The sequence below is a fragment of the Cinclus cinclus genome, chromosome 8 (assembly GCF_963662255.1).
Source record: "Cinclus cinclus chromosome 8, bCinCin1.1, whole genome shotgun sequence".
NCBI classification, from domain to species: Eukaryota; Metazoa; Chordata; class Aves; order Passeriformes; family Cinclidae; genus Cinclus; species Cinclus cinclus.
In genome coordinates, this window is record NC_085053.1 from 8,369,869 (window position 1) to 8,386,059 (window position 16,191).

General features: G+C 40.4%; 1 protein-coding gene across 4 annotated transcripts in view; it reads right to left on the reverse strand.

The window, feature by feature from the left end:
• Positions 1-11,011, reverse strand: part of KCNT2 (potassium sodium-activated channel subfamily T member 2) — a 114,483-nt gene extending 103,472 nt beyond the window's left edge. For all 4 annotated transcript variants that reach the window (XM_062497195.1, XM_062497194.1, XM_062497193.1 and 1 more), the window contains exon 1: positions 10,917-11,011. In XM_062497195.1, the coding sequence (XP_062353179.1) occupies positions 10,917-11,011 (95 nt within the window). The remainder of the gene's footprint in view (positions 1-10,916) is intronic.
• Between the last annotated feature and the right edge of the window lie 5,180 nt (positions 11,012-16,191).

A 16,191-nucleotide genomic window follows, 5' to 3' on the forward strand; every position in this document is an offset into this window, starting at 1 on the left:
AATTCTTTTTCTTTTTCCGTACTCTGCTCTATTTCTCACAACAGGTTTCTGTCCACAGATTTACTCAGATGAACTATATTTTTTATTACAGGGCAAGAAATTATGGGAACCATGCCTGATCTGGAAGGGAAAAAGTCATAAGAAGTCAAAAGAAATTTGTCAGGAGCTTCCCACAGACACCTTAACAAGCCTAGAAAAAAACTTTTCTGAGATTCCATTTATAGCTGAAGTGTTAAAAAGTGAAAAAAAAAAAAATTATAACACATATGCTTTTTACACATGCCCAGGAGCAGGGTAACTTTATAAAAAGGAGTGGTTTTTTAAAGTTACATATTGAGACAGTCCACATATGCAATCTGGAAACACATAGATAACACCCCAAAATATGCCATTAGAACGCCAACAACTTTGAGAAATAATACATGGCTGAATATCAGATTATAGCAATTTTCCTGAAATGATGGGAGCTGTGTACACTTGCAGTCTCCCACAAGCACGCGTTTACCAGCTACACAAAAGGCAGATTTAACAGATAAATACAGAGAAGGAGCATTCAGGCAAATACTCAGGAAAAGACATACAGCAAAAGCCCAGTACTTGACAGGAGGTGTCTCTCCTGACGCTTCCCACAGACGCAGAGAAAGTCTCTCCTCTCCTTCACAGAGAAAGGTTGTGGAGACTCCATTTCCTCTACCAAATCATCAGAAGAGTGCTGATGACATTTCCTGCTGATGACTCCTTCCAAAAGAATTGCACCTTGAGACATATCCGTCTTCATTCTCTAGTATTTAAAGCTACTTTGGCTCCAATGATGACATCCAGATGGAGGATAAAATATGTAGAATTTCTGAAGTAATACTTGTATACACTTAACATACATACACAGTGCAATATATCTAACAGTGGATTGGAATTGATTCCTTCCTTTCAAATGCAGCCTGATACAAAGATATGATTATTGTTTTACATGGAAAAAAATTACAAAATTTTCATATAAATTATAAATGTCTCATTAAGGAGTGGCAATGATTCAAGAACCCTGAACGCGTAATTGAACAAGTGCTTTAAAAGTCATTATTATCTCTAAAATGTCACCTGTCTGATACTGTTCTCTCCACAGCTAACAGGGTACATATAATTACTGACTTCACATAAATCTCAGTCTCCTTACTCAGAGTGAGCTATTACACTTCCTGATTAATCATAAGGCATGGTTTTAATTACCTCTTCATTAGTTTAAGAAAAATTTAAAATATCAAGTTTCATAATATTTTAAAAGTTTAATTCTGTCATCTTTATTCATATTAAATAACACTTAGTACTCTCTGAAATAAAATGCTGTTCATCAGTTTTATGGCTGGCAGAACAGTTTGCCCAGTATTTAATTTTTCAGAACAATGACATCAAACTTTCAAAATATGCCTTGTGTGTGTTTAGAAAATCATTTAGCAAGTGCCTTCAGAATACTGGCCTAGACAGTGTAAACACTATTTTCCCCCTGTAAACATAACTTCCAAAATGACTGCACAAATTTCAGATTTTGCTGTCTCTTTTGACAATTTAGTTAAGATCTCTTTAGCTAACTGTACTGGTGAGGTGGGTCAGGACAGATGCTGTTCTGCTGTCTTGTTTTCAAGGGTGACACAGCCCTTAGCGCTGCTCAGATTTACGTGGGATATACGGATGCAGTGAGGAGAGGTTGTGTTCGTGGACAGAATTGGCTGGATGGATGCCAGGAGGTCTGATAGCCAATTCTCCAATGTCTAGGGTAATACAAGAAAGCACAGCAATATTCCCAGTATTCCCAGCTCCCTCCATCTGGCCACTTTTATCACTGTAAAGTGGCTCTGCCATCTTAGAAAGGATAGAAATTTCTAAATGAGAAGTTCAGCTTAGATTGAAGTCAAGTAGCAGTAGGGTGCTACACAACTCTATGTCCCCACTCATCTGCCTTAGAAGACATTCACCTCATAATCTTGGCAACAGCTAACAGCTTGTTCTTATGTGAAATTAGGAGCAAAACCTGAGGTTTTCCACAACCTCAGTCTTTATAGTCCAGCAGATTGCCTTTTAGAGGCTCCTGAAATTCTCCTCTCTCCTACACGTTCAGAGGTACTTCCTGCATAATCTGCCTTGTTCTTCCTACACGAAATTCTGTTAACACTGAAATCCCAACATTCTGAATCACCAGTTGAGCTGGCCACAGTGACTGCCACAATTAATTGTCTTAAATGGATTCATAATGGTCACGTGAATTTAACTCACTTTGTTGTGCTTTTCTGAACTCAAACTGTGATCTGTCAACTGCCAAAAAAAAAAAAAAAAGAAAAAAAATGAAGGAAAAGCTAATCAAGACTTTAAAATTAATTCAGTGCATTTTGAATGTTGTTTGTACCATTTTAGCTAAATTGTAATTTTCATGCAATCTGCGGTCAGTGCCAGTACAAAAATAAAAGATCGTGTGGGTCACTGAATGCAGTCCACAGTGTCAATGAGACACACAGTATCTGCAACAGCACTTGTGAGATTAGCTTCTCTTCCATGATCATTTTAGGTGGGTGGAAAATCTACTTACATTTTGATAGTCTTTATAAAACCAGGTTCACTAATCAACATCTGCACATCTGCACATAGAGTCATTTGCTCCACTTTTTGTGTTTGTATTATGTTCTTTGAATTACTACTGAGAGAGTAAAACAGTAATTAAAGACTGGACATTATATACAAAAATGGCTTTTCAAAAGATATTTGTTGAACTGAAACCCCTTTGAACAATGATCAATTCTAGATTGCTGTACACAGTGAAAACATAGCTTGCTCACTTCTCAAAAGGGTACATTCAGCTAAATATAGAGCTTAGCCTTTAGTCCCTCTGTTACAGCTGTCTCTGCTCCATGGTGAGAACTACAGGGCAACAGTGATAAGTGACCAGTGCCCTCACTTTCCTTTGAATTTGGTGTGAAGATGAGAAACTAAATCCCATTCCAGGGTCTGGGAATGTTGTGTATCAACATTTAGGTTGTTATTCACAACCTAAAGCATAACCACAGTTTTCCATCTGCAGTGCAGCTTGTTGGGTTTTTTCCCGTTGGCATTTGGTACAGATTAGGTTTGGTAACCCTGGTTTTGTCTGTACTGCAGTTTTCTTGAGCCACAAGGGCAAGAGAAAACAAAGTGAGAAAAATGTAACATCTCTAGAACAATAAATGAGCGGGGGTATTTTATAATGTTTACTCCTTATTACATACTTTAACAACTGCTATGCTGTGAAGGAGCTCTGTAACTTTAAACTACAAATACAGCAAATGCCATTAACTTTAACATCACAGAAAGCTAAAGGGCAAATCTCTTTTCTATACAAAATGCCAAAGGGGTTTGACACAGGGTGCAGAATCTAGGAGGGAGGGCCAGACCTTCCTGGCAGAGGCAACCCATATTGAGGACTGTTGCTCAAGCTGTGTCATTGTCCCTGCCAGGCACATGACCCTTGTGCTGGTGGCTGCTGGAGATGCAGTTATTAATGGCTACATCTGGCAGGTGACTTGTCACACCCAGGCTCAGGGGTAGGCATTCTCCTCTCTTTTGCTACCTCAGTAGATAACTTGATCCTAACCTAGTGCCTTCCTTCTTCTATAGCTTGGTACTTGGCAAGGCAGGTACAGAGATGACAGACTTGGCAACCTGCTTTCCACCACAAAAATACAGCACTTCCCAACAGATATCTCCCTAAGTGAAGGAAAGATTTGTCCCTCAAGATACTTCTGAGTAAATAATAATATCACTGTTTTTATCTGTGAGGATAAACACTGGGTTTTGTCTCCTAATGACTGTTTCTGTTTTATTGCTACTTCCCACCAGGAAGTCGACTGCTAACATAATTAGCAGATGATTGCATGGGGGAGGCTGAAATCTTTAACAGCTGTTTTAGGGCATTCTGCACCAAATCTTCTGCGCTGCAAAACACTTACAGCTCTTGAATGGCATTCTCTCCAGATGAATTATGGGACCATGGAGTGGAGGCCTCCAGGAAGGACATAACTTGTTCATTTACTTGGGAAAAAAAGTGAAGAATCCACATTTAAAGTGTTTAGTGAATTAGTATAAGCATTTGGGCATACTGCGTCAGAATTTAGGTACGATGAAAATCACCTTTGATTGTGAAATCTAGAAACTAAATGTATATCACAGAAATGGCCAGCAGATTTTACAACTTTACTTTTTCTATAAAAGGAATTTTAAAGCAGACATTTCTGATGCTCCAAGTGATCTATTTTTTTTGTTAAAGGATAAAGGGAAGACAGTGTGAATCAATGCTACAATTTGTTATGGAAAAGTCATTATGAAAGGCAAAGTGCAGCACAGAGCTTACTATTATAAAATAAATAGTCTTAATCATTGGATGTGATAGAATAATAATCATAAAATTAGGAGGGAAAGAACTGCTTTAGCTCCCTATGGAGTATTATAGAGTCTGCCAGATGTAAAGTAGTATGTGTCAAGTTGGAGATGGAAAAATAAGAGCTTTAGCAATAAATCCATAATTAAGTAATGATTGAAGTACCAAGTACATTTACAAACTGTGCATCATGTAGTCCCAGAGGAGGAAAACTGCTTGGTCTGTGAGAGTTTTCAAGATGAGGCACTTAAATGCTTTGTGCAGTATAAAACTTGCGGGGATGTGCTACCAACATCTTCTTTGGACAGATCCAGTCATAGCAGCACTGAAATTCCTCTTTCCTTTCCCTGTCCTTTCCCAGTTCCACACTGTGTGCTAGATTAAGTGGAATATAGAAACACAGAAATAATGTGTTTTGGCCTCCATTGGTGTTGCAAGAAATATACAAAAAAATATAAATTAGAATGAGGCACTGCCTGCTACAAAGCATTACTTCCACTCCCTTTCACACAGGTGTTTTATCTGTTATTGGGACCCAGTAAAGACAAATTTAGAAGGCTAGTGAGTAGGAAAATATATTAACAGTTTCCTTTCCTGGAACTGTGCTCCTAAACCTGCCACAAGAGTGTAAACTCAGGCCTCTTGCTGTGCAAGAGTTTTGCATCAGTTTTATGAATGTAAATATTTTTCTTTATTACTTTTTTAAGCAGTGAGAAAGGGCTTGACCTGTACACACAGCAAGTTTTTTCAGGGTTTAGGGAAAGTCAAACTTTTCAACTATCACTATGCAGACTCTCACTGCAAGATATGAAAAAACTTGCTCTCTTAAGAGAATTAGACTGTTAGCAAGATTTTGAGCAATTTCAATCGAAATCAAGTTTTTACATTAGAGTTTAGGCGTCGTGGTTTTGAAAATTTAGTTACAAGGGCAAATTAAGATAAATTTGACAATATCTGCTCAAGTCCTTTTATTTGTAGCCTTGGTTAAATGAAGAAATTCTTGGAAGTTAACATGTTTTCTAAAATGAGGAGGCCAAATTGACTAAAGTATTTCTTGAAGGAAAGAGGAGGATTATTTTGAAGAAACTGTAATAGAATTTTCTTTTGAGGAAATTATAATAGAATTTTTATACAAGTTGAATCTAGACTCAGTTATTTTAAATCACTTGAATGAGAATCGTGTGGGCTTTTTATCCCCTTTTAGTTTAACAATCTCAGGTGATTTCCAGAAGGGAAGGCAAAGGGAGGGCTTTACTCACTAATTCTCACCGTGACAAATGACTGTTAAAGTGCCTTCAGAGATTTACTGTGGGGGGTTGTTCCTTGAAAGCCACCAGTCAACATGACAGCCAGCAGGATACAATTGTCCAAGTGATGTGTGGAGGTGTTCTGTATTATGTGACTCTCCTTCCTTTCCAGATAGGTGGTAACGTGCATTTCTGCAGAAAGCACACCAGAATGGAGGGCTGGTTTTAATTTAATCCTATAAGTACTCAGTGTAAGAACAGTTCTTTCGCAAAGGTAAAATTTAGCTCTATAGTTTTAAAATTAAAGTATATACTGTAGCAAAATGACTCAAATTTTAATCTCAATACAGAAGTTGGATTTGAAATGAATTTCCAGTACCAGTTAATGTTCTTGTTATATCTGCACAGAATAGAAAAAAAAATTACAGAATTGGAAAATGCAAATTTTTGTTCCATGACTGAAATTGTAAAAATATCTTTGCAGCAGCATATAAAAAAGTTATGAAATCAGATGCTTTGAAGGTAAAGGCTGCACTACCCACAAGGTATCTGCTCATATTGCTTCCTTGGACACTCAACTGCCAAACCACTTCCACACAGTTCAAGACATTTTTGTCAGAGCAGGCAGAGGAGAATTTGAACAGTTCATCAGAAAAATCAGTCATGCTTCAATGGTGGGAAACATTCCTGTCTTGCTAGAATTCACTAAACCAAATGCAGTTTTTATATCTTCAAAAGCTTCTAAAGAAAGGATTAAATGTCTGGACATAAATGATTTAAGAAATGTGAGGTAAACTGTGCTCTGCAAGATACTAAAAGGCCTTAATAAAAAGGCAGTGGTATGGACAGAATGTAAATGCGTTTATTTTTTAACTTAGAATTCTTTCTTTACACCTCTAGTGTGCTGTGGTTTGGCTGTTTTGAAGCACGTGGTAACTATTTATGTACACAAAAAAACCTCTTCATGATAGATTTCCCAAACTTTCATGGTAACCTAAAATAAATATCCTTTTTTCTCCCCTCTGCACAAATTATTTACTGTTATCATCATTATTATTATGACTTTGAACATGTCACCTCTTCACCAGATGGGGTGTTTTCTAATTTTATTTGTGTTGCTTTTCCACACAGCTAGTAAGAATAAGGGCTGATGATCAGTAGGGTTATGAAACATTTCATTGCACAGTTCACTATTACAATCACAATTTAGTGAAATCTGGCTGAATTAACGGGTGAATAATTGTGCTAATCACTGAGCTGCCCCTTTATTTCTGCTCACTTCCCAGCAGCCAAACTGAAAAGTAAACTGCATTATGATGGTCAATAAACATCTCAGAATATCCAGTAAATCAAAACAGACTGTTTCATTTTCAGATACATTCAATAATGAAAGCAAAGTGTCAGATTTGCAAAGGGATATTAGTGATATTTATAGAACAAGTGAAAAAGTCAAGGATCCAATCTTCTCTTTGCCCTCAGCCCAGTGCCTGGGATATTTCCACAGCCAGAGAAAACCTGATCCACAGCCTTAACTTGCCACAGAATTCACCCACTTGAGACACACACGTGTTCTAGCTGGGATGATCTTTTACATGCTGCCTTGTAGAAGTGTTCTCCATATAAAATGAGTGTAGTGTAAGCATCAAGCTTCATCTCCAGTATTCAAAGAGAACCAGGTTCATTTGAAAATCTGGCTTTGCAAAAACCAAATCTGGTTTTAACATCCTTTTTTTCTTAAAAAAAAAAAAAAGAAAGAAAAGAAAACCAAACCACTCATCAAACTCAAGAACGCCAATAAATTATTCGAAGTAGTTTTTTCACTGAACAAAATCATTTGTCAAAGATTCAGCATGTTCTTCTGCACACAGCAACTTCTTTTATGAAAAATAACATGCAATCCAATTTGGCGGTTTGTGGAAGATGACAGCCCAGAACCCATCTGTTACTGAAGCCAACTGCAAGGCTGGCTGTGAATTTAAGCTATGAAAGTAGAATTTTTGGGAGGAGGGGACAGAAGTGCAAAAGCAGTGAGAAGGATGTTGCTGTATTGAAGAAATACAGGTAAGGAACAGATCATGAACTAGGTAACAAAAAAAAAGTCTGAGTAAGGCTCTACTACAGGAGAAGTCCCCAAAGAAAAAAAAAATAATAAATGTTAGAAATCTGTCCTCAAACAGGTAGAGACCTAAGAACAAAATTCCTGAATGACAGTCCTGTGACAATCAGCTAAGCATTTTTGCACACATGCATTTTATAAATTAACAGGAACATTTAAAAGAAATAGGTGATAAACTCTCGCTCTAAGGAAATGTAACTATTAAGGTTTCAAAATTGAACTACGACTATGTCAGAAACTTAGCTTTCAACAAAAAGAGGAGAGATCACAGAATTTCAATCATATTTATTATAAAATACATGACATACAATGGCAATATGTTATTAAAACTGATTTGGTGACACAGAATCCTGGGTGGGTTGTGGCAGGTGAGAGGAGTAATTCCATCACCTCTCTGCTCTAAAAAACCAACAAGCATCTGAAAACCAGGAGATGGACTGGAGAAAAGAGAGCCCCCAAAGGATGAACACACTGGGAAGATCAAAAAGAAAATGGAACTTAGACAAGGCAGAGTTTGGCTGGTAACAGACCTGAAGTTGAGAGATCACACAGATGGAAACCCTTAGCATGCAACACACTGCCAGAGTTGAGAGCAAGTGGAATTAAAAAGTTGCAGTGAACCGGAAATAGGCAGAAAAATATTTGCAGCATCTCAGCCAAAGTCCAGTAACTAAAATGAACTATCTTGATCATGTGCAACCACCCTAAAAGGTTACTTTAACTGAATTTCAGGATTCAGATATTCCATTTGTAGTTAACACCCATTCAACTGAAGGGGTTACAAGCAACACCTCTGGCAGTATCTATATTGCACACTGCTTAGAATAGAATACAAAGGATGTGCTTCACCAAAACCAACCAAGAACTGTTTACCTAAGAGTGCAAAGACAAGACAATAAAGCAGACAAAAATTATATATACTTGTGTAATACCAAGCATTGCAAACTAGTAAGAAGCTGATCTCAGGGTCCCCCATAGGTCTGCAGTCTTTCTCATTCAATAGCTCCTGGAAGTACGTCTAATATTCTTAATATTCCTCTTAACACTATTTCTAGGCAGAACATACATGCTTTTTCTATAATGGATAGCAGCAATATTCCAGCAATGTAGGAAGGAATTAATATTTCAGTATTACACATTATAGCCTCCAGTTCAGGAAAGGAAGAATCTGGACAGACAAACAACAGATAATACTCAAGATGTTTGTAAGAATGGCTCTTGTTCACTTACTGGAAAGCTGGTATCCAAAAATACTGCTATGGTAACTTGCAGAGCTGGAGGAGAGAGTGTTGCTATCAGGGCCACACATAAAACACAGTCTTGCTTGCATTGTGGGGAATCCCCTGCACACCTTCCTACCACTGTGCAGCTGTGCCCAGCCTCAGCGCAGGACAGTGCATAAAGATCTAGAAAGGCCATTTACATTTTTGTATTTCAGATTGTGCCAGAGATCCTTCTTGTAATGCTTGCTGGAATATTAATGAAATAATTAAAATTTACTATGAATTTTTCACCAGTTCCTTGCTGCAGTTTTCAAATGGTAACCACGCTCTAGGAAACTTTCGTGCTCTCAAGACTGCTTTAAGGATTATTTACTTTGATATTGTTAAGTGCACATAGACCTGAAATAGACAGTAGCTAAAAGGATGCTCTGGGTTGTGCAGTTACACTATTTGCTGTCTGAGACCAGATCGTGCTTCTTCCGTAGAAGGTAACTTCATGAAGTGCAAGTCAAACAACTGGCATCAGGGAGCGCTTGACAGAAGTTTAAACTCGAGGTGGAAAAAGTGTTAAGCACCAGAGTGATCCAAAAAGGTATACAAAGCATATTTTGTAAAACTTTAACCATCGAAACCCAGAACAAATAAATAAAGCTATTAAAGAAAGAAAGGTTGTGGAGTTTTTTTTTCCTATTCCAGTAGGGAATAAGATGCAGGTGTAAGATGCTAAGATTACATTTTCTAAAATCTCAAAGAATCAGAAGTAATGACTACATCACAATATACTTATCATTTCTAGAACAGTAAAACCATGCTTTGATAAACATACCATTTAACTCTCCACTATGCAGATACAAAGCTGTCATTTCCAACCAACAGCATTCATTTTTCTGTGACTATATTAAAGATGTCATTAACCATTTCATAACTGTCTTAACAAGCACCATTTATTTAACTGCTTCAATGTAGAGCATATTCTCCTAAACAAAGGCAGTATTTAGTGACATATTTGCACAATCTTGTGATTATCAAAAAAATAAGATTCCACATTTTCTTAAGAATGAAAACCTGAACGATGTAGAACAGCATTAAAATCGAAGTTACTGACTGCCAAATTAAAGACATACTCTGACAATGCAAATTACTGAATTAAAATCTATCTAAAATGTTGCCAATTTTGCTTTTCTGACATTTGACTACAAGAGAGTGTTAGGACAAAGCAGATATGACACATAATTTTGCAAGATTGGATCATGTAGCAGTCTATTGAGACACAGGGTTGTATGGTCCAAGAGAGTGGAACGATGCTGGTGCCGTTCACGAACGCTGTTGATTCAACATTTTGAAACTGAACACACATTCCTGGTTTGCTTTTTTTCTTTTAATATAAAGGGCTCTTTATTATTCTTAAGGACATTTGACGTGAAACAAACAAATCTTTTTCTATCGGGTGCGATTAAAGACGCTGACAGACTTGAAAGAATTCATAAAGGAATAAAATCACGGTAGTTGCGTCCATGCCTAGGATCCCAGCACGCAAAGAAACTGCACGTGAAGAAGCCTAGACAGCGAAAGGATACCGCAATTCGCCTTCAGACAAACGGGAAATGCACGTTTTGTTTGGGACGCTCCCTCCGTGAACGCTGTCACAGGAATCTCTTACCCGTCCGGCTCCGCTCCTGCCGTGCCGCGGGGCAGGGCGAGGCTGCGCCGCCGGCGGGAGCGCTCCGGAGCCCGCGGGATGCCCCGCGCTCGCTCAGGGGCTCCGGCCCGGCTCGCCCCGGCTGCGGGCGGGGCGCGGCACCGCAGCCCCCCGGCGGCCCTCGGACCCCGTTCCCAAAGTTTCCCCCGGCGCCGCGTTCCCGCGGGCGGAGGTGCCCTGAGGGAGCGCTGCCCGGCCCCGCGACCCCGCCGGGGACGCGGCGCCCCGCGCTCACCTGTCGTCGCTCTGCCAGCCCTGGTCGCCCAGCAGCAAGTCCCGAAAGCGGTACCGCGGCGGCAGCGGCGGCACCTCGCTGTCCAGGTCCACCATGCTGCCCGGAGCGGCAGGCGGGGGGCCGGCCGGGACACAGGGGAAGCCCCGCCGCGCCGCCCGAGGAGCGGCCGGACCCGCCCGGGCGTGTGGCGGGCAGAGCCCGGCGCGCCGGCAGCGGGCGGGCTGGGGCGGGCTGGCCCCGCACAAAGGCGCGGCGGGGCTGTCCCCGCGGTCCCCGGCGGCGCGGGGGGAGCCTCTCGGCCCCGGGAGCCAAGTCCCGCCCCGGGGGGAGGCAGGTGCCGGCGGGCGGCGGCCTCGGCCTCGGCGGCGGCGCGACCGCCCCCCGCCCACGCCCACCCTCAGGGCGAGCGGCGAGCGCGCCGCCGCGGCCCACAACAAAGGGCCGTGCCACGGCCGGCTGACACAGGCCGCCCCGGGCTGGAGTCGCCCTCCCGAGCGGCTCCCTGCCTGCTGGGGCTGCCTCAGGGGTGCTTTTCTATAGGCCCCGAAACGTGAGCAGCGGGCGCTTTACCGCAGGTAGCGAGCGCACAGCCCCGGTGTTAGTGACGGTGGGGTCACGGAGCGCGGCGGGGCTGCCGCGGCCTCGTGTGCCGACCTGGCACACCTGGGCAGCGCCAGCGGGATGAGCCTTCGGTCCGTTCTTGCGTCGGCTTAGTTGGGATCGGCTTAATTGCTGTTGGACGTGGCAGGTGGTGCAGGCCCTGTAAAAAAAGAAAAAACAAACAAAACAAAAGAAAACCCACAGAGAAGTTGGAACTATTTCCGTGGTTGAGATTTGCAGGTAATGCCTGAAAGTGTGAGACACTCTTAAGAGTATTTTAATTCCATGCTTGACTGATGAAGCACAAAATACCAATATGGTGGGTTGATTGAACGTGCTGGCACTAAGAGAATAGTGGTTTTAGATTTGCCCTTAAAGGGTTACTTTAATCTAGACTGTCATACTAATCATCTAATGTTCTACTGAACACTTCTAATAAACAGTTTTAGTAAACACTGACATTACTGCGGTTTCTGCTACCTGTCCTGGTTTGCTTTTCCGAAGAGAAAGAGATTAACTCTTCACCTAAACTATTCAATTGTAGCAGTTGTTTCCTAGAATTAAGTCGTGCTTAATCTTAACAGTGGTCAGTTTTTAGATTCAGATTTAGATTTTGCTGGATCAGGAGCTAAGTGATAAGAATTTATTTCCTAAATGTGGCTTAAATGCCATATATTTAATAAAGGGCTTGCATGGGTTCATTAGATGTATTGAAGAGAGAACCTTGTATTTTCCATTCAGCTGGATTTCTGTGTGGAAGGTAAACTAGTTAAAAGCTGGACATGCAGGATCAGCTCATGTATGGCAGCCTGGAGTGTATCATGTAGCAACGTGCCCTGCTGAGAATCCAGCTCTGAGCTCCATGCTGTGATGCAAAGATTTCCTCAGGTAACCAACAGGTAGCTCAATTCAGGACTCAGATTACCTGCCTCTGCTGTTGTTACAGTCATTGTATCTTGCCTTGCTTCTTTAGCACAGAGCTCTTAAGCACAGCTTCAGTGCTGCTGTTTCTTTAGAGAGCTGCAGTGTAGAGTCCCAGGCTATATAAAATGCTGGGATCACTGGAGTATGATGCTTACCCTTTTTCACAGCTTGCTGCACTCAGCATTTACAATGTGCTTCTCAGAAAGCTTTGTTAGTTGAAGCAAAACAGATGCACCTATGTGGCAAGAGTTCAAAGGTAACTTGCTCTTTGCTTTGGCTGATATGGGAAATAAATTAAATAGTGAATTATTCTGCATCCACGTTCTTGCCAGTTTTACCATGCTGTGTTGTGAAGTCGGAGCTCTCTAAAAATCTAATTAAGAAAAAGTCCAGGATCTTTCTTTAGAATATTTGTTTTGTGCTACTCACTTTGTTCTTTCTCATCTTCTGCTCCAGTTAAAGGGCCTCTCTCTTGTAGGAAAACATTGTTTCTTTTCTCTGCTTGGGTGTCTTTCATTTTACCAAAACTTGAGGTGGGGTGAAGCCTGTATGTTATAATGTTTTGTTGTAAAAGCAAAGCAGGCTGACTGCAGTAGTTTTCTGGAGTCTGTGAATCCTAGACTGGCTGGGAAATTAATGGTGTTTCTACTCTATTTTCTAGCAGCCTCATTAATTTTTCCACCTGAATTGATTAATTTAACATGTGTTTTCATACTTGAGGAGCTAAGTAGCAGGAGAAGCTTTTGCTCTTTTTCTACCATGGAAATGCACTTCAGACAGGTAATAGCTGACTGGGAAATGAGCAACCTGGTGAGCAGTTGAGCAGAGCTAATAGAAAACAAACTCATTAATGTGACTATAGTCATGCAATTTATTGAGCTGCTTAATTCTATGCTCCCAAGTAATAGAAACTCTTTACAATGTAAAATGCGTTTTTACATGTCTGATGGTATGATGCTTGATCCCTCTGAAAAGCTCTAAGTGTATAAAATTGGGCAGAGAGGGGATTTTAGTTAGCTAAATCCAATATTTTGATTAGTAGCTCAAAACACTTGGGCAACTTTTGTCTTCCAGCAGAGGAGACACTGAGTCATCTGCTTGGAGACAAGTGCTGATTATGAACCATTATACTGGGTCACTGTGCTCAAGCCAGGTGTTCCTTGTTAGGTGTTTGTGTTAAAGAAAAGCTGTGAGCCACACTCAGGAACAAATGTAGGTTTGTACTTTCGGGATGGTTCTGGCCCTGAGAAATGTCAGAAGCATCTGTGACCCTGACTTAGGGACTGAAAATAGACTTTAATCCATCTAGGTTTTTCTGTTTGTCAAAGTGGGTAGGTGCAGGTGGGTAGCTCTCAGTAGCTGACTGAAGTCTGAGAAAGAGAGGGCATTTAAGAACTATGTAACTGAGTTTACTGCTGGTGATTGGATTTAAATCCTAGATCATAGTAAGGTACAGAAAGAACAAAAAAAAGGTAGTTGGTTTTTCTTTTTATGTTGGCATGTTTTTGATGGCATATAGGTAAAACAGACTGAAGCAATGCAAATTGCTTCTGGAGTTTTTGAACAACTGTAGTGTATATGGAGGGAAATATAGGTTATTAACAATATTACATAGGTTACGCTGTTCTTAATTCAAGATGTTCTGCCCTTTTCTTTAAATCTGAATTATGCAATCTACTGTAATCAAATTTTCAGGTTAGGTTTTGATATTTCGCTCAAAATGCTTGCAAGGTTCTCTTTATAAATCCGTTTAATTATTGACACTCACTGGGACATTCTTTAGTGATGATATAGATACCGAAAATTATTCAGGTAAAACAAAGCCAAACTTTATTGGAGGGAGTTGGAGAAGCATCTTGGCCATGATAAACTGCTCCATTTCAAACTCTGAATGTGTTGCTGGTCCTCAGCATTGCGGTGCTGAAATAGTCCTGCCAGACAGTTCTGCCCTGTTCCCTCCATTGCTTTTCAGATGTCTCCCATGACTCAGAGACTTATCATCCCCAGCTAAGCTTATCAACCTGACCGTTGTTTTTATTCTCCTAAATAATAGTCTGAGGCTAGGGGAAGAAAAAACACCAGTAAATATAATTTTTTAAACAAAAGGGTGAAGAAGGATGAGGTTTATGGAGTGAATGCACAGTAGTTGTTTTTCAAGAGTTCTGTAACATGAGTAACTTGCATTTATTGTCCTTTCAAGGAAGGTAGTCTGGTATTGTCTGGATGGCATTCAGGTAACTCAGCAGACATACACAAGGCACTTACTCTAAAGTGTAGTCTGGTCTGCAGTGAAAATTCCCTCTTTGCAGAGTTTGTGTGTTTATTTTTTATGTGTCTGTTTGTGTTACTAAAGAGTTAGGCAGGCTGGAAAAGTGATTGGCTAAGAAAGATAAATCCAGCTCATTTGAGTTTTTTTCCCCCAAGTCTTTTTTTTTTATTATTTTTTTTTATTTTTCTTCCCCATAATTAAGAAGTATCTGGATGTTTGTGTTGCTGTTGGAAACTTTGGAACTCATTTCTGCCAGGTGATCAGTTCTCACTCAAGTATGTCCGTGGCTTTGGGTTTAATGCTAGAACAGGGAACTAGAGTACTGACAGTGCTGGCAGTCCATGGAACAGTTCTACACCTTTGGCAGCATTCAGAGTTCAGAAATTATTTGGGGTTTTGATTAGTAAACTGCACTCCAATAATCTTTTATTTACTTTGGCTGCAGTTTCACTTCCAAAATAGATGCCATAGAATAGAGGACATATAGATGACTATATACATTAAAATGTACCTAGATGGAAGTCTGAAGAGTCCTTCTCGATAAATATTCCTTACATCAGAAAACTGAATTTCAGCATTAAGAAAGGTATACTTCCCAGTTAGAAAACAACATTTTTTTTTTCTTTTTAAAGAAATTTGTTACCATTTTTCTTTTCCCTGGGGCTTTCAGACCATCAGCTGCAAAGGTAATGTTAGCTCTGAAGTACAGGTGCCTTATCAGACTAAAATTAGGTGTGCTACACTGAGTCTCAGCATCCTGGAATCCGAATGGATCTGAGATGTTAAATAAAATCAGGAGCAAAAACTGCTCTGGTGAGAGGTGTGTTTTGAGGACACTCACAGTTTACCTACCTTTGGTACAGGATTGTTATTTAGTGGTGTGGAGTGTAGGACTAAAGACTATACCAGTGAATGTATAAATGGATTTAAACTCGTTGACTGCAATTTTGGATTTTTAAAACTACTGCACATTGATAATCCTTAGCATCCTGGCCAAGGTCCATTACTAAGGGGGGCACTGAGTTGGAGGAGGGCAAAATGACCTGGAAGTTCTATAGCCTTTGGTTTACCCAGTATTTGTGCTTCTTGAGGCTGAAGGAGCAAGCAAAGATCTGTTGCTGAGCAGTGCAACATTTGTAGAGCCCACATCACTTTGAGATTGTACTTTTATATTCTTGGACATTTGCTTCGTGTAATCTAAAATACAATTTCTTAGGCCCACTTTGTGTGTCAGTTGCTGTTGGGTAAGGGCAGCCTGTTTTATCTCCTCCATTTTTGTGACCATAACACCAAATCTGCTAGATCAAGGAGCAACTGTTTATTTCCATTTCAACTCCAACAACTGCATGGACTCCACCTTATTATTTTCTGTCATTTCCTATTCAGATGTTATTTGTCTTGCATCTTTCCCTAATAGCCTCTGTTTGCAGACATTACAATGTGAAAGTGTCATCATATTGTTGCTCCTCCCTTGCTGCAAAG